Here is a 24,452-nt window from a genome sequence, read left to right on the forward strand (position 1 = left end):
TTAATAGTTTTAGAACTGGAAGGTCAGACCATGGGGGCTCACCTAGTTCTACCTCCTCAATTTACTGATAAGGAAAGTGCCACCCAGAGAGGTCAAGTGACTCCAACTTTTCTGATTCCAAATCTAGAACTCTTTTCACTGCAACACATTGCTTTATCAAATGCAGTTATTCATGCACATATTGAATGAACATTGCTTAGAATATTCTTGCTGATTTTCATAAATACTAGCAGGTTATTAAATCTTTCTATTCTTATCTTGTATGATTCTTCTTTATTCAATCTATATTTTAGCATACTGGGTCTACTCACCATTCTCAGCAAGACTCCCACTTTTCCATTTCTATACCTTTATTCCTGCTCATTTCTATGCCTAAAATATTCTTTTCCGTAGCTCTCCCTTCCTTTCCTTATTAAATACCTATCTATTCTTTAGTTTATATCAAATGTCACCTACTCCACGAAGTCTTCTCTAATTCTGCTTATTAGTGATGATGCTCTCCATCTGGTTTAGCACTTTACTCACACCTCTCATTCCCTTATCCCATATTATTTTGTGTTATACTCATTTAGGTATATGTCATACCCTTCTGGTAGGCTATGAACTCAATGAGAGCAGGGACTGGTTCTTATCAAAATTTCCTTTCAGCCCCACATATGCAGGCTTTGGAGAATGAGCCATAGGAAATCTCTTGGATAATGTGTCTTTGGAATTGAAATGTGTTAAATTTCTTCTGGCTTAAAAGATAGTTAAGATGGTGTGTACTGATGAAAGGAGTACCCAGATGTGCTGAATAGCTTACCATAGCAAATCCCAGCCTCTCTCCCTCACAGGCATAGAACACCAGATCTAAAATGCTTTAGCTATTGTCCTAGGTAAGCAGCAATGTTACCTGAGAGAATGACAAAAGATGGTCATTTTAATTCAGGGATCTCTGGTTATGCACACAAAGTGTATGTGTCTGTGTGTACAGACATGTATCAGGGGAGGCTCAAGTTCAAGTTCATTGAAAAATAGGACAGAAACTTCTACTTGTCTTAGAGAATTGCTCTTCCCACTTCATCCTTGAACCTTTTTGACCTCTAGCTAGTTCCTGGATTTTTGATTTTCTCAACTCAGTGTCCCTTGGAGGATTTGCCTTCTAGGTTGCCTCTGACCTCTCTGACACAGTAGCAGTGATGGCCAGGAGCCCCTCCTCATGGGTGGGTCTACCCACGTATTCTCCTGGGACCCTGAGCTCCCACCCTGCCTCTCTGGCTGCCACCCCAGGCGATCCCAGCCTCTTCCTGCCTATTCTTGCCCACACACATCCCTGACTGGTGTTCTTTCGCAAACCTGTCTGCTGTCAGCTCAATCTGGGGAGTGAAAGGGAGGCAGAGATCTGACTGAGGCTTAATGGGCTCACATATTCCTTGTGACCAAAGTTAGTTACACCCAAATGGATGACCAGGAGAGTTTTTGCCTTCCTCAATGGAATCTTTGCTTCATTTAAACACACACACACACACACACACACACACACACACACACACACACACACACTCCAAAACAAAACAAAAAAGCAAAAAAAACGTATACACACTCAAACCAGAACAAAACACCAACCCTTCCTCTCTCCCCCCACCTCTCCAGTGTTACTTGGTTCCTCTTCCTTTGTCCTTCTCTCCCCTTTTCCCCTAACCTTTTTTCAGTTTGTCTATTCTCAGACTCTCTTCCTGGTTATCCTCCTCTTTCTCCTTTTTTCTGCTCCCCATCTTTTCTTCTTTCTCATTTTTCCCTCTCTTCTTTTCTACCCCCTTTTGGTCATACTTCAGAGTGTCTATCTTCTTGCCGCTCCGTTTTATGGCCCATTTTCTGTTCTTTCTTTATCTTTTCAGTCTCTATTCCCTTCACTACACCCTCTTTCTTGCTTACACTTTAACACATCTGTTTCTAATCCGAGTTGTTTGAGACGCCTGTTGGAAACAAAAAAAGCCCCTTCCCCCACCTTAGGGACCTGGAGCGAACATTCCTAGATCAAAGCCAAAGCTCATTTCCCTACTTTTCCTCCCCAAACATTCCCCCCAAAAACGCCACCACAAAGGGGGTTCCAACTTTCAGATGGCTTACAGCCGACATTGCACCTTGAAAATGCTGCCACCAGCAAGAACGAAAAAACGCTTTTATGTGACTCCCCTCAAGAAACAGATGTTTCCAACCTTACGATGCAGAATTTACAATCCTCTCCAGCCCAGATGTGCTGCCCAATTGTCCCGAGGCAGAAAGAAACGGCCCTCCTTCCACCAAACGGTTGAGGAGCAATGGTTTAATTAACAAGTTAGTCTCCCCTCGTTCAACTGCTGCTGCTGCTGCAGTTCCTGACAATACCTCTCTTCGGAGACATCAAAACTACCGACATAGCGTCCCCAAACACTCACCTAGAACGAGGATGGACAGGAAAGACATTCCGTTTCCAGGACTCGGACACTTTCCCCCTCTGTTGCTTCCCTAGTCCCAGGCTCGTCAGACAGACAGAGAAGACCTGCATGGAATGGAAAGCAACGTCTCTGGCAAACGCTCCGTATAATTGCATCCATGTGCCAGCAAAGGAACCCAACTTCCCTCCTCTTCCCCCTCGCCTACTTTTCTTCTGCCTGTGCCTTCTGACTCCACAGCCCCTGGGGAGGGGCCTGGAGCGCACCCTACTCCTTTAGGGTGGGAGTGGGAGGAGAGAGATCAGGGATTATGCTCTTCCCCAGAGCAGAAATTGTGACAAGAGAAGCTCTCCAGCCGCATGGAAACACTTTTCCCTGTTTGGAAAGAAAAAGGAATGAAGGAGGAAAAAAAAAATCATACTGAGCAGTAACCACATGGCTGCCTCCTCCTGCCAGCCCCTCCCCACCATCATCTGGGATTAGCGGGGAACACCAATCGGTGGCCTGGTTGCGGAGCTGGCAGTCAAGAAGGGGCTTTTCTTTCCGAGGAAAAATGCGAGGGGGTTTTCAGGGCAAAGCGGGGAAATCTAGACGCAACTTCTTATACATCGGAGACTTGGAGGAGGGAGCAGCTCGTCTCCCTTCATCGCGGAGCCAGGGCCCGAGAGGGGGGAAGAGGAATGCTAGAGACTTCTTTTACAGATATGGAAACTGAGGCCCGGGGCGGTGACAAGGAGTGTCCGAGGTCATGCAAAACGGGATAAGAAGCCTAATCTTTCCAAGCCACACGGCCACGAGGCAGGCTCCACATTCAATATTTTCTCCTTTCTTATTTTCTCTGGTTTAGTCGACATTAGAGCTGGTGGCTGGACCTTTTGGAGTGAGAGATTGAAAGGTGTCCTGGATAGAATTTTAGTTTTAGAGGCAGGAAGATGTGTTTTCAAATTCTTCCCTCAGTTAGTGGCTCTATTATCTTAGGCAAGTCATTTAACATTTCTGTGCCCTAGTTGAGGAAACTATAATACAATCTATAATATATAATACTATTTTATTTAATTTATAACAATTATAAATGTTATATATGTACATATGTATAATAAATCTATAATACAAAGGGACTGGACTGGCTGGCCTTTCAGACTCTAAATCTACCACCCTATCTGTGATTGAATAGGCCAGTTATTTCAAAGAAATGGTTGGATTTGTTTCTGTGGTCTTGACATTGATGGTGAATTGTCACATCCTGCAGATGACTCTTTTCTTTAGGCTTTCTCTATTCCTGTCTCTATCCTTTTGTAAAGTACATGGCAAAGTGTATTGAGAAGAAGGACAAAAGAAAAAGAAAGGAAGTTATGTTAAGTTATCTTGCTAGTGAGTGGTACAGATATCCAGAAGCCAGGTTATGTGGGACTAAAGAGTATTCTAGCTAAAAACAAAAACAAAAAAACAAAATCGCTTCTTTGCCAGAACAGAATGCTAACCTTTTGCAGAGAGCAAAGGCGGAGAAACAGACGAAACTCCCTCCTTACAATGGAGGGCCTCAATGGACTGCAGGACCCCAGCCAAAGGAGGCCAGCAGAAGGATGAAGGGAGGGTCAAATAGGCCAGCATGAAGGGAGAGTTGAGATCAGCCCTGCTGGCATCCATCTACTCTCCCCAGGCTGGGGAAGTAGAAGCCTGTCATTCAGGGGACTACAGCATGGAGGCAGCTGGAGGAGGCTGGACCTGCAGCTCTGGGAAGAGAGCAAGAGAAATCTGCCTGAGTCAGGCTCTAGGCAGGGGGGTGCTAGGCAAGCCTGCTCATTCTGCCCTCTGCCAATTTTTGGCACATGCTTCCTGTGGCTCTGCTGGAACTCTGGACCTGCACTGTCCTCTGCTCTCCAACTTTGAGGGTGTCCCTGGAACAGGGGAATCCCGCTGAGGCACCCTGTGCTGTGATTATATGAAGCTGACAAAAAGGCAGGAGGGTGAAATGCCCCTACTCAGTCTCATTGCTGACCTACATTGGGAGTGTGGGAGCCTGGTCCCCTGACCCATATAAACATGAAATCCTCTTTTCTGAGTCATTCAGAAGTTAGCCAAGCTGTCCCCTATCTATCCACCTCTCTCCAATTTTCTTACTCCTTCCTTACACATATAATCCCCACCTCCCCACATACTCTTTGATGTTCCTCAAACAAGATACTCCATCTCTGGACTCCAGGCATTTTTACTGACTGTCCCCCATGCCTGGACTTCTCTCTCATCTCATCTCCACCGTCTGATTTTCCTGGCTTTCTTCAAGTTCCACCTAAAATCCCACTTTCTATAGAAAGCCTTTTTCAGATCCCTTAATTTTAGTGTCTTCCCTCTGTTGATTATTTCCTATTCATCTTGTCTATACCTCAATAATTTGTGAGCTCTCAAAGGCAGGAGTCATCTTTAGTGCTTAGCCTAGTGCCTGGAACATAATGGGCACTTAATAAATGTTTATTGACTGACTGATTGGAATTTCTGCTGAGGAAGTCTCTTACTTCCCTCAGGACCAGAAGATCTGAGAATGACAGTCTCACTGCCATTCATATAACCTGTCATTTGTTCATAGTCTCTTAGGTTACGAAATGATGGGGATCTTAGTTGCTATCCAGTCCAACTCTCTCATTTTATAGTTAAGACCCAAAGAACTTAAATCACTTGTCTCAAGTTACATAGCATGTGATTTGAACCCAGGTTGTTTACTTCAATTACTGCACACTTTCAGCTGTGCCATGTTACATCAATTATCTCAGCTTGAATCATCTCTTCGTTAGTCTCTCTCTCTCTCTCTCTCTCTCTTTTTTTTTGCTAAGGCAATTGGGGGTAAGTGACTTAAGACTTAAGTGTTAAGTGTCTGAGGTCAGATTTGAATTCAGGTCCTCCTGACTTCAGGGCTGGTACTCTATCCACTGCACAACCTAGCTGTCCCCTCTTCATTAGTCTTAGAACCTAATGGTTTTAGACTCATTTATCAATTGTCTTTCATAGTTATAAAATGGAACTGTCACATTGTATGGATAGAATGCCAGGCCTGGAGTCAAGAAGACTGATCTTCATGAGTTCAAATCTGATTTTAGACATTTACCACCAGTGTGACTCTAGTTGAATCAGTTTGCCTCACTTTCCTTATCTGTAAAATGAGCAAGAGAAGAAAATAGCAAACCACTCAAACATCTTTGCCAGGAAATCTCCAAATAGGGTCATGAAGAGTTGGATATGACTGAAAACTGACGGAACAACAAACATTGGTACAGAGGAGGAAAACAGAAGCCCTGAGAGGGAACAGGCTTCTGGACCACATAGAAAGTTTTTGGCACAAGCAGGAGTTTATTCAGATCATCCTGTGCAAATCACAAAACCCTACAATTTGGAATTGTAAGCCATTTTGGAGATTATTATTTAGACCACTCTCTTTAAAAAGAAAACTTACTAGAGAAGTGATTTGCCTAATGTCACAGAGATCCCAAGTATCAAAGCTAGAATTTGAGCTCAGGTTTTTGGACTCCAAATCCAGTTCTGTTGCCAGTTTTGTCTAAATTGGAAAGGAACCTGGAAGTCAGGCTAAGAGCTTTCCTTTACTCGTACCCACCTAATATAGAGATATTTTTCAGGCCAGTGGCTCAAGCTGCAGAGTAAACACCACTTAATCTTCCTGAAAGATCTCCAAGCCTCCCCCTTCACTGCTTCACTGCTGGTGGCCTTTCTCCCAGATCTGCTAATGACAACACTGTAAACTCATGGGGGAGGCCTCTGTGTTGCTACAGACAGATGTGGGTAGGTGTGTAGGCAGATGGGTGTTTTAGCTGCATTTCTCAAGAGAAGGGAACAAGATGCCTGCAGCTCCAGGTCACCGGTCAGAAGTACAGGTGAATGTGGGGGAAGTGAGGAAATGGCTGAAGACGGCAGCATTTCATCCAAAACCCCGTTCTTAGTTAGAAGGGAGTACTCAAGAAGAACTGGACCAATTAGGCGTACAATGGAAAGACCCCCAAGCTCGGCAGAGCTGCTAATTGCTCAAAGCTTTGGACGGCATCTTCTGCCAGCAGCTAAAACAGAGTGAGTGGGGCAAATGGAGGTTCTGCCAGGATAAGGTTCTCTCCCTAAGTAGTCCTGGCTCACAAAGAAAAACATTCTACCTGATAGAAAGGATAAGCATAATGGATAGCGAACTGAACCAAAAGTATGTTTAGAACAGTGGGCTTTTCTCTCTGGTGGTCCTCCAAACCATTATGACTTTGTCTTGCTGCTTCTGACCTTCTCCTTGATGCTGGGCTACTATCTCTAACTTTCTGTTATTTCAGCACTTTTCTCCCAAGGTTCTCTTTTTTGGTGCAATTGGTATCTTCCCACACATGCCTGCTGCCTCCCCCTAACTGCTCTCCCTGGTCCCCTAATCTTGACCATATCTTTTGGAAGTGAGGAATCAAAGACCATCAGCCATGCCATAGGGGCAATCCTGTTCCTTTTCTCAGCACTCTTTGAACTACAGTTAATTCCCAATACAACTTCTTCATATGCTCATTGAACTTTCTGTTGTAACAAATGAAAACAGTTAAGCAAACTGAAATGTAATAATACAATCATTGTATTTTATGCATAATGAAGAATTGTACACCCATAGTCTCTCACCTCTCAAATGAGAGAAAGGAGGTGGAGTTCCATCATTTTTTTGTTTGGAATTGAGATTGGCAATTTTTTTTTTTTAATAAATAACAGCTTTTTAATTTTCAAGATATATGCAAAAATAGTTTTCAATATTCAACCTTACACAAAAACCTTGTGTTCCAAATTTTTTCTCCTTCCCTTCCCTCCACCCCCTTCCCTAGGCAGCAAGTAATCCAATATAGGTTAAATATGTACAATTCTTCTAAACATATTTCCACAATTATCATGCTGCACAAGAAAAATCAGGTCAAGAAGGAAAAAATTGAGAAATAAAGGAAAAAAGCAAGCAAACAACAACAAAAAGGTGAAAATACTATTTTGTGAGCCACATTCCTCTTTCTGGATGCAGAATTGGCATGAATCACCTTATTGTTGAAAAGAGCCATGTCCATCAGAATTGATTGTCTCATAATTTTGTCATTGCTGTGTACACTGTTTTCTTGGTTCTACTCACTTGAGATTGGTAATTAGCAAAATTTAGCTAAGCTTTTTTTTAAACCTACTACTATACAAGAAAGAGTTTTCTCAAATTATATTTGAGTTTAATCTAAAATTATATCATCTTAATTTTCTTAATATTTCTCCAAGGTCTCTGTACCTCTGTGGGTGGTTTGTGTACTAGGGAAGATAAATGTAGGTATGCATATAGGTGCACTTAGTCATTCAGCTCAAACTTAACAGATGGAGCACTGAGATACTAAACTTTTTAAAAAATGCTCCTTATGAAGCTCAGAAGGACAACATGCAAACACAAAACTTTAATACGAATTTTTATTGTTGAGTTGTTTCAGTCACATGCAACTTTTTGTGACTCTATTTGGGATTTTCTTGGTAAAGTTACTGGAGTGGTTTGCCATTTCCTTTTCTAATAATCCAAAATATTCCATGATTAAAAATACTTTAGAGAAATACTCTGTGAGACCTAAGGGGAAATCAGTCTCTTCAAAACCAATTTTTTTCCCCTAAGGAAAGGTCTATCTTAGGATTTATACTTTATGAAATCAAATCTGACATATACAGAGAATCAGAATGGACCCCTAGAGCTATTGGTGCTGAGATCTGATTGGACTTCAGACAGGATCCAGGAGGAATATGGAGTGCTCATTCCACAGACAAATCATTACAATTAAACTCTAGGTCTCAGTCAGGGTCAGGGTCAAGCTGAGTGATTAATAATAGATACCTTTTACAGAGGGATGATCACATTATAGGTTTCACCATTATTTATAAATATTCTGCTTTCTTAAAAAAATCTGAAATTCCTGTTGACTGCTTGGAAGGTCCCATTGGACCTGGAATAGCTATTAATTTGTATTGTATTTCTATCCTTCATACAGGAATCTATATGTGTCTTATATAGTTAGGATTGTTGTTAGTTTTATTAAAAAATTGTAAAAAAAATCATTTTGATGGGTTTATGTGTTCATTATTGAACTAGAAATCTTCTTGATATTCTTTGTCCTTAATTATCTCAAACCAAAGATAAAATAATAATAACTGACACATTTTGGTATCTTTCATTTTGCAACTTGACTAATATGAAAACATTTTTAATATAATTTCACATGGATAATCAATATAACATTGCTTGCCTTCTTAAAGGGTGGGGAAAAGGTGGAAGGGAGGAAGAAAATTTGGAACTCAAAGTTTAAAAAATTTACATTTAATAATATTTTATTTTGTTCCCAATGACACATAAAGACAATTCTAAACAATTATATACAAAGACAATTTATATTTGAAAAAAATTGTGTCCCAAATTCTATCTTTCCTTCTCTCTTCCACATCTCTAAGATAGTAAGCAGTTTAATATAGGTTATACATGTATAATCACCCAGGACATTTCCATATTAGTCATGTTGTGAACAGAGATACAAACAAACAAACAAAAAAAAACCTACAAAAAAGTGAAAAGTAATATCAGTTCTTTCTCTGGAGATGGAAAGCGTTTTTCATCATCAGTCTTTCAGAATTATCTCTGATTATTCTATTGCAGAGAATAGCAAAATCATTCACTATGTCAAACTTGTTCATTGCACGATATTGCTGTTACTATGTACAATGTTCTCCTGGTTCTGTTCACTTCATTTTGAATCAATCCATATAAGTTTTTCCAGGTTTTAATGAGACGATCCTGCTTGTCATGACTTATAGCACAATAGTACTCTACCACAATCATATACCACACCTTGTTCAACCATTCCCCAGTTGGCTATCCTCTCAATTTTCAGTTCTTTGCCCCCACAAAAATGCTACTGTAAATATTTTTGTACAACTAGGTCTTTTCTCCCCCCACCCCTTTTTTGGATCTCTTTAGTATACAACTCAGAATGACATTGCTGGGTTTAATGGTTCAGTTTTATAGCAGTTTTATAGCCTTTTGGGCATAGAACTCAAAGTTTTAAAAAAATGAACATCAATTCAATGTCAATTAAGAATGTCCCAGCTGAAATATGCTGCCCTTCTGGTCCTTTTGAAATTCCATCTACCCACAGCCCTTTCCTTCTCCAGGATCATCATGCAGAATGACCCCAAAGCCCAGGAGATGATAAACCTATTTCCAAACCAATAAGGCTTAGCAAGTTGTTGACTGAATGAATGATTAAGTGACATTCACAGGTGCAGAACAGTGAGTGGGAAAATCTCACTAAAATCATCAGATTGAATAACAAATAGAATAGACTAGTCTAATGCATTTGATTAAATGTCTTGTTACCCTTATCTCTTTCACTGACTCAGCATATATTTAAGTTGTACAAATTTAAATAAATACTTTTATTTTTAAAAAATCCTTTAAGCCCCTCAGCATTTGTGTGTAAATGTGGGCACATGCGGCTCAGGAATGTGTGTCTGGACATTTTATATTTGTATCTGTATCCAACACAGAGCAGACAGTTAATAAATTGCTTATTGCTTAGCTAGTTAATGGGACACATATGTGGAAGCTTAAGTTTTGAACCAATAGATTTGGATTGATGGGGTTAACTTGCTTTTGGAAATTTCCTTCTTTCTTTTAATAGTGGAATGGTGAAATTGAAGTGATCTTATTCCTCAAATTGCAACACGTCTTTATGTTTCTACTGACTTGGAGAAGTTACATTGCATTACAAAGTCTGGGCAGCATTCAATTTAATTCAACAAACATTAGTTAAGGGTTCTTTATATGCTGGCACTGAGATACTAGTCATAGATAAAGGGGAAGCTTCTTTCTCCTCTGTGGGCCCCCAGGAAAGGTACTCCAGGTTATATGTATTGTGGGTTGATACTCATTCAAAATTATATCTTATGAGCTTTGACTGACGTATTTACTTTTATTACAAACCGGGGATACATTTCTTCAAAACAAAGGAGATAATCTTAGCAAACTAAGTGAAAAGAAAAAGCTACCTTATTATATATTTTTTTCTGATTACCATACTATAATTAGAAATAATTCATATGAAAGAACATATATGATCTAGGACATGCATTCAGAAGCTCATGCAGCCAGGATGTCCTCAGCAAAGACACAGAATGTTAGGGACTTGTATGGGTAGGGTTCCCTTATTCGTGTAAAGCTAATTCTATCCAGGACTCATATGTGGATAGTATAAGTGTTTCCTCTGTCAGTTCTTGGAGCAGTTCTTGAGGATGTTGTCATGTTGTTGGCTGCTGCTTTCCCTTGAACATCACATCTCTACTTTCTGCCATTTCCCCATCAGGTCTTCTTGTCAAATTGTTCTCTGCTACATGATTTGGGATTTAGCTCTTCAGTTCCATCTGCTGTTTGTTGTTTCTAATAAAGTACAGTGGCTAGGGAGCCTCTCAATGACATGCTTACCACACTGAACCCAAAGGGGATTTTCTTCTCTCCACAGTGATAGAATCCTATAGATCAAGATTTTATTCATTCTTTTTGCTTCCTTTTTCTGATGCTGAATTGAAGTCCCTGATCTTAGGCAATTATCTGACTTGGGATAAAACTAATTACTTGCAAATTCTTTTGAATTCCTTATTTGGATTCTGTGTTCTCAAAACCCATAGCAGAGAGTTTGCTTAAAAAATACCATGGAAATTATGTGACAGGAACTATAAGGTAAAACAAGATCTTTCATTGGCATAGAAATAAATTTAAGTAAAGCAATAAGAGTTATCATTTTTGTTTTTATTATGCATTTCTGTCAACACCAAAATCTTTGATTTTTGCAATATGTTTTGTGTAGTATAAAAATCTCATCCCTCTCTCAAAATATATAACACAGATTGATCTTAAGGAGCAGTGTTTTTGCATTGTGTATATCTCTGACTGTAAACATATACTAAGTAACTCTAAAACTCATTAGAATGAGGTATATAAATAGAAATCAAGATGCAAGGAATGAGAGATTAGGGAGGAATCACCTCTTGCTATAAATATCTGATTGGATATGAGGGTGAGAGAAGATTAAAAAATGAACACATCTTTTTTCTTTCAAATAGTATTTTTTCCAATGTAAAGACAATTTCCTACATTTATTTTTTTTAAAGAAAATTTGAATGTCAAAATTTCCTTCTTCCTCCCTCCTTCCCCTCCCTTCTCTCTAAGATAGTAAACAATTTGATATAGATTAGAATATCTGTGTGTGTATATATATTTATCTTACATTAAATGATGTAAAGTGAAGTAAATAGAACCAAGAGAACGTTGTATATATGTAGTAACAGTAATGTTATATGATGAAAAACTATGATTTGATTATTCTCAGCAAAGAATGGTTTTAGACAGAGCCATAGGATTCATGATGAAAAATGTTACCTACATCCAGAGAAAGAGCAGGTATTGTCTGCATCCAGATCAAAGCATATATATATATATATTTAAACTTATTTTCCTTTCCTTTTCTTTTTTTGGTTCAAGTCTTCTTGCACAATATAGTTAACATGAAAATGTTTTACAGGATTACACATGTATAACTTATATCAGATTGCTTATCATCTTATAGAGATGGGAGGATAGAATTTGGAACTCAAAACTAAATAAACAATGAATGTTAAAAATTGTTTTTATATGAATTGGGGAAAATAAAATGCCATTAAAAAATTGATTTGGAGCTAAATGAACTGAGAGAAAAGGAGGAGGGGTCAGTTTTCAAAGATGATGAGTATTTCATTAGACATTGAATTTTGACATCACATTTTCAGTGTTCTTGAGAAGTTAGCTGACAGTCAATCTAATTCCATTAGATTGTAAAATCCTTAAGAGCAGGAATTATCTTTTGCTTCTTTTTGTATCCTAAGTGCCTAAGACAGTGCTTGGCAAATAGTAGGCAATTTAATAAATGCCTATTGATTAATTGATTGAGCTGGCACTTGAAGATTAGATCTCAGGGGAGAGGTTGGGTTTAGAAATATAGATTTAGGAGTTTTCTATGTAGAGGTGTTAATTAAAGCCTTAAAGAAAGATCTGATATTGTTTTGGGGGAAGGAGAGTAAATAACCTTTGCCACATACTGAGTGGGAAGGAGACCTAGTCTAGAGAATAGATATGATGAAATCTAGAAACCAGTAGAAAGTTTTAGGAGTTGAGTTCTAGAACTTCCTCATGGAAGAAAATCTGAGATTATGGGAGACCTGGAAGGTGATCTCATCTTTGTTTTATGTCTTGCCATAAGCAGACTCAAGCCCTTACCTTGAAAATCTTGAATGTTTTTGAGGGGGAATTTAGGAAAAAGTTTGATGATATAGCTCCCAAAGGCCTCTCTTTAAACCAGAGATTTCCTACCAGCCCAAAAGTAGGTCCATCAGCTGTAAATTGTAGTACTTACCCAGCCAAACTCACACCCAGGTGCAGTTGGAACACGCCCTTCAAACTCTCTCCAAAACTTTGTGCTGAACATTTATTCTTCTGCTGGGCCACTGACAGCCCAGTGGAATCAGAGCCATAATGAGGGAAAGGGTATTGAAGTTAGAGGGGGCAGAGCATCATAGAAACAATAGGGTTTAGAAATTAATTGGCAAGAATAATTGCTTAAATAAGAAATAATTTTTTTAAAAGGAAAAGCTAAAATAGAAAGCTATCAGAGGGCATTCTGGGGTGAGCATCCCCTCTTCCCACCCTTCCCTATATGACAAGGTCTCCCCAGAAGCAGTCTTGAACCAGAATCCTTGGAGGAGAGAGATTTCTCTGTTTTTTTACCTCAGAGTATGATAACCTCTTCTCCTAATTAAGAACAGACTTTAAGCCAATCAACAGGAATTAATTAAGCACTTGTTATATTCCAAGTACCACAAGGTATTGTAGATATGAATGCAAAGAATAAAACAACCCATACTCTAAAGGAGTTTGCATTCAATCTTTCAGCCTCTTGCTCTGAGCCTTGTGGTACTTGCCTTGGGCTCAAGAATTCCTGGTTATAGCTCTGCCCACAGTTGCTGCCACTATTTACTCTCCAACTTCATATAGGGAATAAATCCACAGCTGCCAGAGTGGCAATATAATTTAAATTGGGAAAGGGTTATTTTGGGGAGGTTTTGAGCAACCAAATTATTCACTAGGTAGTAATTCTCATTGGTACAGTCACCATTTTTTTCTAGCCAGAATAAACGTGACCATACTCAGCTCCACTCAGGATGAGGTAATCTGGGTTTTGGCAAATATTAATCTTACTGTGTTCTTTGAAAGCCTACCAAAAAAAATCCCTTTATACAATCATTTGGCCTTGTATAAGGCTTCTAAGACAAAGCGTGCTTATGTTTTATATTTTAGGCTTAATTGACTTGAGTTACAGGAATAATTTAATTATACATAGAACTGAATTCATTTAAACTTTAAAAAATTAAAAATGAGCTACATTGAGCCTAATTCAAAATTTCATTATTTTGTCATTCTGTTTGGTGATATTATTTGTGTGAATAGAAATTGTCCATAGTAAATTTGTTTATTATTATGGAATTTTATAGTATACTAGAAATGGCAGCATTTCGAATTTCAAAGAGAGTTCAGAGATTGTCTTATCTAATCCTCATTTTATAGTTGAGGGACCTTAAAATAAAGTTTCCAAGCAAATCAATAATTTGTCTTGGGAGACATCATGGTAGCCTGTTCTAAGCTTGGACTGGCAGTAATCAGGAGATTGGGAGTTCAATTCAATCAAATCCAATATGCACTTATTTGAGGTTTACTGTTTGCAACACACAGGAAACAAAATGTAATGTAATATGGTCTTACACGCATGTATAGATGTGTATTTAGGTATATGTTTCTATATAGATATCTATGTGTGTATATATATGTACACACACACATATGTCCTTGCTTAATTGTAGTCTTCTTTTTTTTAATTGTAGTTTTCTTTAGGGTGGGGAAATAATTCCTAATAATAATTAACATTTATCTAGCATTTACTATGTGCCGGGCACTGTGCCAAATATTTTACCATTATTATCGCATATGATCCTCACAACAACCTTGGGAGGTATTATCTCCATTTAACAGATTAAGAAACTGAGGCAAACAGAGAGTTTAGTGAACTGCCCAGATATATACTGCTAGTATGTATCGGGTCTTCCTGGGCCCATCACTGTGCTATGAAGTTGTAAATGTCCCTTCTCTGGGCCCCAGTTTAGAAAACTGGCTTCTGCTAAATCATCTCAGGCCCTTTCCAATTCCAAAATTCTCTGGTTCCGTAAAACCCAAACACGGGTTCCTGGCTGAACAAGTTTTCTTGTCTGGGCCAGGTTGATTTGGGGTAACTGCTTTTAGGCAAAACCAGCATCCGTTTCTCTTATTGCCACTACAAGGTGGGGAGGGCATCCACAATTTTCCCTGACTGGAAACCCAGTTCTTATTAATTTATAGTTGGAGTCATGAAGTAACAATCTAGGGACTGAGCATCCTGTCCTATTTGGTTCCATCAGAGCTTGCTGTGGAAACAGGACTCTCCTGTGCTCAAATTTCAAGGGTGTTGTGGCTCCAATTTCATATTTAGACAAAGGATACAACCTTGACATCCCTCCACACTTCTGAGCAAAGTTCTTCACTTGTTCAGGAAGTACTCCTTTGTCAAAGCAACACTTTCCCCCATTTTTCCCTAATTAGCATTAGCACTATACTGGCTACTGGGTAGAATTATTCAAATTTGGGTGTTGGATTTCTTTAGCAGAGTCCTTGACAGAATAATCTTTTTAAACATGTAAAGTAAAATATATAGGATGACAAAGGAAACCAATTATAATGAAATGCAGTTAACAAAATACCAGAAAAAAGTTAAATCAAAACCAAAACCAAGTTTGGGGAACTTAGGTTAAAAATCCTTGCCTTGGTGGATAGTTGGGGAAAATTGGGTTTTCTCTAAGTTTCTAACTCAGAGGTGTGTTGGAGTGACCTTAAATCAGACATCTAACAACCACAGTTAACTTTTTACTGTGAGCATTTATACCTTAGAAAACAGGGCTTGATTTATCATTGTTTTGATTAGACTTAAGAAAATGGAGAAAATAGTAATAATGCAGACTAAACTTTAAAATGTGTCCTTTCCCTCTCTGGAAACCAATATACTTAAAAATTATTTTTATTTATATTTTTACCAATATACTTTTTACGATTCATTTTGGGAAGAGATGCAGGGGGAAGGGAAAAATCTCAACATTAGCTGTAAAGATTCAACATATGTTTATTAAGTGCCTCTGGTGTGCAAAGCACTGTACTAACTGCTAAGAGAGTTAGGAAATTTAGATAACATATTGACTCTTTTCTTATCAAGAATGTTAAGTATGATTCTCCCTGTGCAACAAGAGAACTGTTCGGTTCTGCAAACATATATTGTATCTAGGATATACTGCAACATACTAACATATATAGGACTGCTTGCCATCTAGGGGAGGGGATGGAGGGAGGGAGGGGAAAAATCGGAACAGAAGCGAGTACAAGGGATAATGTTGTAAAAAATTACCCTGGCATGGATTCTGTCAATATAAAGTTATTATTAAATAAAATTTAAAAAAAAGAAAGAAAAAAGGAAAAAAAAAAGAATGTTAAGTATGTAACTGTCACTATATAGAACCCTATGATTCTGAAAGCCAGATAGGCTATATTTCAACCCTCCTCCAGTATTTTCTGGTAGATACCTTTAAGGATAAATTTGGCTATCCAGACTCTGCTACTAGTTCTAACCTGAGTTCCACTGGACCTGAGTTCCATTTAGCCACTTAAAGTGGCATTAACTAATAAAACAGGAATATTTACTTCAAAGGGACAACAAGAACAAACATACAAATAGTCCCTTCCCTCACACACCTGGTAGGTATAATTCCTGCTTCCATTACTTCAGTCTCTGGGGAGGATAATGGGATTAGATTCACAGTTTAACTCAATTCTTTTCTAGCATAGTCCCACTAAATTCCAAGTCCAAAGCTCTCAAATCCCTGGGTCTCTAGCTTCTCAGAACTTCCTTGCTGGCTTGGAATCCTGAATCCAAGGTCACCACAGTTCAATTCTAATATCTGAGGATTCCACCACCTGTGCCTAGAACTGAAAAGGATGAATGAAACAGACCACAGTAAAATTCTAACCTTGTTTTGGGGACCCTAAAAGGAAGATGGTCAGTCAGTTCATGGAGTCCTTGTTGTAGGTGAACATGATTTCCCCCTGTCTCAGAAAATAGGTTGGGGGCAAGCTTGTGAAGGACTCTAAAAGCTAAACAAGTTTTCTTAAAGGAGAAAAGGGGGAGATGGAAGGTCATTCCAGATATAGAAAACAACATGAGCCAAGGTATGGAGGTGGTAAAATGCAGAAAACTTTGGGATCTGAAAAGTGCTATATTTAGTTAGAGAAATGTGGGAAACTAGAGGACAGAATGTGTGAATGGGACATGAGATATGGCTGCAAAGTTAGAGAAGAACCTAATTATAGAGGTAATTAAATACCAGACAAAGACATTTAAAGATTATTCAATACATAATAGAGAACCACTTATGATTTATGAACTGAGGCATGTAATATATAAAAAAGATAATTTTATGCCAGTATAAAGGATAGATGGAGGAGAAAAAAGTGGAAGTGGAAAAACGTGTTAGGAAGCTATTGTCACAGTCCATATGGGCTGTAATGAAGGTCAATTCTAGGGCAGTATTGACAGTGGTAATGGGAAAACCTCAAGGGATGGCTCTTAAAGGCTCGGAATAGACAGGACTTTAGTAACTAATCAGATATGAAAAGTGGAAAAAAGGAAAAAGTCAAAAGATGATAGCATCAAGTATTCTGACATGGAAGAACATTTTAGCAGAGATCCTATGGATGAATATAGTTGGATCAGAGGAAGTACAGGTTTAGAGAGAAAAAAATAAGCTAAATTTGGAATATATTGAATTTGAGGTGTTAGGGAAACATTTGGGTGGATATCTGTTTTAGGAAATTGCAAATATGGATCTGAAAGCAAAAAACTTGAAGGAAAGTGAATTTTCAATTGACTAATGACTGAACAAGTTGTGACATGTGAAAGTAATCAGGTATTATTGTGCCATGAGGAATGATGATTATGAAGAATTCAGAAAAACTGAGCAAAACTTGCAGGAACCGATAAAGAATGAAGCAAACAGAAACAGAATACTTTACAAGATGAACTTAAAAAATGTCAAAGCAAAACAACTTTGAAAAATTCTAGAATTCTTATCAATGATGTATTATCAGTTCATGTGCTGATCAATTACAAACATAGCAATTATTTAAGTGTTTGGTAGTTAAGTGAATTCAGAGAACTGAGGAAATGATGGTAAATTAAACTTTATACTTCTTGTCAGAGAGGTGGTAGACTTTAGATACAGAATTAGGCTTATAATTTTTAGATATGGCCAACATGTTGATGAGTTTTGCTTGCTTGTATTTATTTGTTTAAAGGATGAATTCTATTATGGGGAAATCAAGGAAGAGAAATCATTATTTTTGCCTTCAGGTCTTGAGAGGAGAAATGATTTGCTCAAACTCCCTTAGCCGCTATCCAGATTTGCCAATCTCTAAGGCTGGCTGGCTTTTTCACTTCAACAAAATATGCAGGATGAATCAGTAAAAATAATCCAAGATCTTATTTAGTGAAAATAAATAATGTCTTACATGTATATGCATGATTGTTTTTCAGATGTATATATTGCTGATGTAGTAAATGTATCCATTCATTTATAGGTATTCCTGAATTCATAGTAGTTTTTGTCAGATATTTTCTTAATCAATGGATACTAATAGTACATTTATTATGATCATGTGGAAGATCTGAGAAAAGTTTTTTTATGTTGAAGGATATTTTTATGTTTTAATTTTTTTTGGCCATGTCCTCACCCTTAAAAATGTTGTGAATTCTGTCTTTCTTTTTCTATTTTGTTGTTTTTTTATTTTGTATTTAAGTTTTAAATAAATACATGAAAACATTGTGAGCCACTGAAAACCACAAAATCTTCACTGAAGAAGCCTTGAGATAGTTTTATAAAGGAGGTAGGGTTTGAATTAGGTTTTAGGATATGGGTAAGATTTAGACAGAATAGGAAAGACCTGATGGCAGATATTTAATGTTGGTTCTCTTACAATGATGCACTTTTTACATTTAATCTGCATTATTAACATTTTCTCTGACACTTTTTTAAGTCTGGGTAATCAACAAATCAATGAATTGTAGCATTTGCTGATTTCTGAAGTGTCATTGGGACAGATTGGTAGTATAGTGGGGTAGAGTGTGGGGTTTGGAGTCAGGAAAACCTGGTTTAAATTCAACTTCAGACTAGCTATGTGATTTTGGATAAGCCACTTAACTGTTTGCCTCAGTTTCCTCATCTGTAAAATGAGCTGGAGAAGAAAATGGCAAACAACTCCAGTATCTTTGTCAAGAAAACCCCCAGAAGGGATCACAAAGGGAAAGATGATGAGTTTGATTTTGGACATATTGAGTTTAAAGTGATTATGGGACCTCCAAGCATGGATAGCCATTGGAGCAACAGGTATAGTGTTCAAATGATCATTAAAAATTCCAAATGCTGATTTATACAGAAGTAATAAAAACTATGAAAACAGATGAGAGAGCATAGAGAAAGAAAAAAAGAGCTGAAGACTGGGCCTTAGGAAATGCCTGCTATTAGGTTGTCAGAGAAAGGAGGCTTAAAAGGAGACAGAGTAAGAGCAGTAAGAGATATGATGATAATTAGAACAACCCTTTTTTCTTGTTACCCAGAACCTTCCATCAATCTCAGAAAACAAAAAAGCAAGGAAGCACAGTGGGAAGTGCGTGGGTCTGTGGGCAGAGATGATCTCTGTCATGGGTCCAATTCTCTCATAGAATAACTTTTACTTTTGTGACTCTCTATTTAATCTTCCTTTGGTCCAGTTTCACCATTCCTTTCCCACCTCCCATTTGCTCCAGATAAGGACTGTTTGAAGGAACATCCATTTTGATTCTATTTTTTAAAATGAAAAACAAAGCTGTATTTATGTGCTTGGTTCTGTTCTGAAAAGATATTTCAGAACTTGGCTCCTTTATGGTGGCTTTATTATATTTATGGCTGGACAGGAAATTCTCCATCTGGCTTTCAGGTTCTCAGCCAGACCTCCGTTTTGTTTTGCATCTTTCAAAGTGTTGGCATGTTGGTGGCTGCTACAGAATTCCATTCAAATCAATTTAACAAATAATTATTAGGGATCTTCTATGTGCAGAACATCATGCTAGCTCTGGAGGAAATACACAGAGTTCAGATAAGACTAAACTCCTTCATGGAGCTTACATTCTATGGGGAGTTATGAAAAAGACCAAGTAACTACAATATAAAATAATGCTTAAGTATCTTTGAGACAAATGATTATCTTTCTCCTTGTTCCCTTCTTCCTTTTTTCTTCCTCTTTTTTTCTCCTCTTAAGTGGCTTGGTGGATAGAACGCTGGTTCTGGAGTTGAGGACCTGAGTTCAAATCCAGTCTTAAATAGATGTGGGAACCTAGACAAGCTGATTAACCTGTCTGCCTCAATTTCCTCAACTGTAAAATAAGAATAATAATAGCAACTAGTCCCAGAATTGTTGTGAGGATCAAATAAAATGAATTTTATAAAACACTTAGCACAGTGTCTTTCACGCAGTAGATACTTAATAAATGCTTATTCCTTTTTTCCCCTCTCCTTTTTGTCTTTGCCCTTCTTGTTTTTCTTCTTCTGTCTTCTGCTCTTCCTTACCTTCCTCCTTCTACTTCAGTGTGTGCCTTTGTTTTTTTTTTTTTTAATTTATTTTTATTTTTCTTAATAGCCTTTTATTTGCAGCCTTTTATTACATGGATAATTTTACAGCATTGACAATTGCCAAACCTTTTGTTCCAATTTTCCCCTCATTCCCCCTACTCCCTCCCCTAGATGACAGGATCCCATCATAATATTCTTGCAAAGAGGACTCTTAGGTAAATTCTATATAGCCCCAGTAATCAGTGCCAGCTGAAGTTTCCAGAAAATGAAGCAATAGTCCAGGGTACCATTTGTGAAAGAGAGCTGAAAGTGTATATTCAAGAATAGCATAGATTAAAGGCATAATTATTCATTTTACTTCTATACCTAAGTTTAGCCCCAACAATAAATGTTAATTAATGTTAAATACATTAAAGTATAAATTAAATACACAATAAATATACATGATCAAACCGTTATTTTTCTGTACAAAAAGAATCGGACTCTGAAATATTGTACAATTGGCCTGTGAAGGAAATCCAAAATGTTGGCAGGAAAAAATATAGGAATTGGGAATTCAATGTAATGGTTCTTAGTCATTTCCCAGAGTTCTTTCGCTGGGTGTAGCTGGTTCAGTTCATTACTGCTCCATTGGAACTGATTTGGTTCATCTCATTGTTGAAGAGGGCCAGGTCCATCAGAATTGATCATTATATAGTACTGTTGTTGAAGTATATAATGATCTCCTGGCCTGCTTGTTTCGCTCAGCATCAGTTCATGTAAGTCTCTCAAGCCCTTTCTGAAATCATCCTGCTGGTCATTTCTTACTGAACAATAATATTCCACAACATTCATACACCATAATTTATTCAGCCATTCTCCAGTTGATGGGCATCCACTCAGTTTCCAGTTTCTGGCCACTACAAAGAGGACTGTCACAAACATTTTGGCACATACAGGTCCCTTTCCCTTCTTTAGTATCTCTTTGGGGTATAAGCCCAGTAGAAACACTGCTGGATCAAAGGGTATGCACAGTTTGATAACTTTTTGCATAGTTCCAAATTGCTCTCCAGAATGGCTGGATGTGTTCACAATTCCACCAACAATCAGTGTCCCTATTTCCCCACATCCCCTCCAACATTCTGCATTATCTTTCCCTGTCATTCTAGCCAATCTGACAGGTGTGTAGTGGTATCCCAGAGTTGTCTTAATTTGCATTTCTCTGATTGATAATGACTTGGAGCATCTTTTCATATGGCTAGAAATAGTTTTAATTTCTTTGTCTGAGAATTGTCTGTTCATATCCTTTGACCATTTATCAATTGGAGAATGGCTTGATTTCTTATAAATTAAAGTCAATTCTCTATACAGTTTGGAAATGAGGCCTTTATCAGAACCTTTGACTGTAAAAATATTTGTGGGAAAGCCTTTCACAAAGGCATGGAACATCGTAGGGGTGATGGTCAACATTTTCAAGAAGACAGTTGTACCCTTGAAGGGATAGTTCCCTGCTGTGATAAGTCACTTAACTCAATCAAGTCACTGGGTGTGAGCAGAACAGGCTGATAATCTAAGGCACCACTTTGCAGCACAGGGAATAAAGGGTAGTTGGATCTCTGCTGGGACCGGGGGAGTTCTGAACTTGTCAGTTTGCATCAGGGTTCAGAGGTAGATTAGGTCAATGTCTGCCCTCATTTCCCAGTGCAATGCACACACTGCTCCTGTATTCTTCACACCACTGTCAGGATAATTTCTCTTAAACAGGGATCGGTCTGGTTACTTATGTGCAAAATTCTTCAACGGCTCCTTGTTATCTATGGAGAAAATATCAGATTTTTTTTTTTTAACCAGGATCATCGTATCAAAGATTTATTGCAGAAAGAGACCTTAGAAATGATTGAATCCAACCTTTCATTTTACAGATTAAAAAAAAGAAATAGAGATGACATTTGCCCAGCATCATAGAGATAATAATCCTAAGGTAAAATCTGAACTCAGATCTCCCGACTTGCAGTTTAATCTCTTGCCACTGTATTGTGTTATCTCTCTTAGAATTTGAAGGTTGCCATATTCTGGTGCCAGCCTAGTTACTCTCAATTGTTCATATTTCCAGCCTTAACCTCTGTCTCAGTTTCCTCAGTTTTAAAATAGGGATAATGATTGTCATATTGGTCTCCTTCATTCCCAGGACTCCTTACAATTACCTGAGGAGATGGCTTCCACGCAGAGGAGCTACCATCTCTACCAACTGCGACTGGCAGGACAGGCAAGCCCACCTAGCTAAAGCAGAAGGCATCCTGGGACAGACAGGAGGCAGCATGTACCATACACTGGTCAAGCCATGACTGATTCGTCCTGGTCACTCCCTCTGACTCTGATGGAGACAGTCCAGGATCATGAAACCGAGTCTTTGCTTCCAGCCTAGTGTCAAATGGCTCAACATCAGGAACTGATGTGATTTTGTCAGTGAAAATCATTAAAGAAGTATTATCATCTGCTTTGTTGCTTAGTAGGGCACTAGGGGACCATTTAATCTGACTTATAGCTGAAAGCTTCCATGCATATTCTGCTTGCCCCCTCCCCTAATAGATTGTAAACTCCTTGAGATTAGGGACCTTTCTATTGACTTGTCTATTAGTATCCTCTTCAGTTAGCACAGTGTTTTGCATTTAGAAAGTACTTAATGAATGCTTCATTCATTCATTCATGAAGTACTTTATAATCCAGCCAAACTGGGCCACTTTCTATGTCCTAGACAGGCTTTTTACTCTCTTGCATTCTGCCTTTGCTCACATGGTTTCAGCTACTTGGAATACCCACTTTGCTTCTTTTTCACCTACTAAATTGCTACATATTCTTTAAAGTCCAATTTCCCTTTTGAAGACTGTTTATTCCCTTAGTCATTAAACCCCCTTACTATTAGATTTCACGTAACATGTTTTACAGCTCTCAAATCCTCTTGTAATATGGCATATTATAGTAATCTGCACATATGTTTTATTATCCTATCAGCTTGTAAGTTCCATAGGGGAAGGAAGGAAAGAAGGAAGGAAGGAATGGAATGAGTATTTTAGAAGTGCCTACTATATGTCAAGCACTTTACTAAATAATTTACAAATATTATCTCATTTGATTTTCACAACAGCCCTAGGAAGTGGCTGCTATTTTAAAAAATATAAAATCTTATTCTCTTCAAATTTTGTGTGAAAATAACTTTTAATACTCATTTTAAAATGTTGAGTTCTATATTTTCTCTCCTCCTCTTTCTCCTCCTCCCTCATTGATAAGGCAAGCAATTTGATAGAGGTTATATATGTGCAGTCATACAAAACCTATTTCTTCTTTAATTACATTGTGAAATAAAATACAGACAACACTCCCCAAAGAAAAATAAAGAAAATAAAGAAAAAGTTTATTTCAATATGAATTTAGACTCCATCAGTTCTTTTTCTGGATAAATATAGCATTTTTCATCATAAGTTCTTCAGAATTGTCTTGGATCATTGTATTACCGATAATAGCTATGTCATTCACAGCTATAATACATTGATGACATACAATATTGCTGTTACAGTATACAATGTTCTCCTAGTTCTGCCCATTTCACTACCCTTCAGTTCATGTCTTTCCAGGTTTTTCTGGAAGCATCCTGCTTGTCATTTTTTATAGTACAATAGTATTTCATCACAATCATATACAACTTGTTCAGCCAATTCTCAATTGATGGATATGCCTTCAATTTCTAAACTTTACCACCACTAAGAGAGTTGCTATAAATATTTTTTGTATACGTATGTTCTTTTCTTTCTTTCTTTCTTTTTTTTAAATCTCTTTGGGAGACAGACTTAGTAGTGGTATTGCTTGATCAAAAGGTAATCATGATTTTATAGCTCCTTGAGCTCTCTGAATTTGAATCTCCTCTAGTAGTGTGCTCTGCTCAATTTAAGTACTCAACAAATATTTGTTGAAAATTGAAGCCCAAACTAAAATAAAAACAGAACTATAATTTGAAGAATGGAGAAGGTCTATATAAGCTTGATGATATAATGGAAATCTCTGGGCTTTGGAGTCCACTTCCTTCCTTTAAAATTTCCTATCAGAGGACATGTTTTCTGAGTCCTGCCCTGGAGTATTATTTTGTACAAAGGGTAACATCAGAAGGACAGTCACATTGAGTCTGGGATTGAATTAATTCTTACTTACCACCTCTTTGGGAAC

General features: G+C 37.9%; 1 protein-coding gene and 1 long non-coding RNA gene across 3 annotated transcripts in view; one reads left to right on the forward strand and one right to left on the reverse strand.

Annotated features, from left to right (window-relative positions):
• The window catches only part of CLMP (CXADR like membrane protein), a 124,056-nt gene extending 121,161 nt beyond the window's left edge, over positions 1–2,895 (reverse strand). Inside the window, exons 1-2 of one of the 2 annotated variants that reach the window (XM_051985861.1) lie at positions 2,623–2,895; positions 2,418–2,521 (exon numbers count right to left, since the gene is read on the reverse strand). In XM_051985861.1, coding sequence (XP_051841821.1) covers positions 2,418–2,445 — 28 coding nt within the window. In that variant the 5' untranslated portion in view covers positions 2,446–2,521; positions 2,623–2,895. Of the gene's footprint in view, positions 1–2,417 lie in introns of both variants that reach the window. The other variant, XM_051985860.1, reaches the window with a different exon arrangement.
• LOC127554406 (uncharacterized) overlaps positions 1–23,611 on the forward strand; it is a 112,481-nt gene extending 88,870 nt beyond the window's left edge. The window contains exon 3 of the long non-coding RNA XR_007951978.1: positions 22,423–23,611. This is a non-coding gene — a long non-coding RNA (uncharacterized LOC127554406). The remainder of the gene's footprint in view (positions 1–22,422) is intronic.
• Positions 23,612–24,452: the final 841 nt, after the last annotated feature.

The sequence above is a fragment of the Antechinus flavipes genome, chromosome 3 (genome assembly GCF_016432865.1).
Source record: "Antechinus flavipes isolate AdamAnt ecotype Samford, QLD, Australia chromosome 3, AdamAnt_v2, whole genome shotgun sequence".
In the NCBI taxonomy this organism is placed as follows: Eukaryota; Metazoa; Chordata; class Mammalia; order Dasyuromorphia; family Dasyuridae; genus Antechinus; species Antechinus flavipes.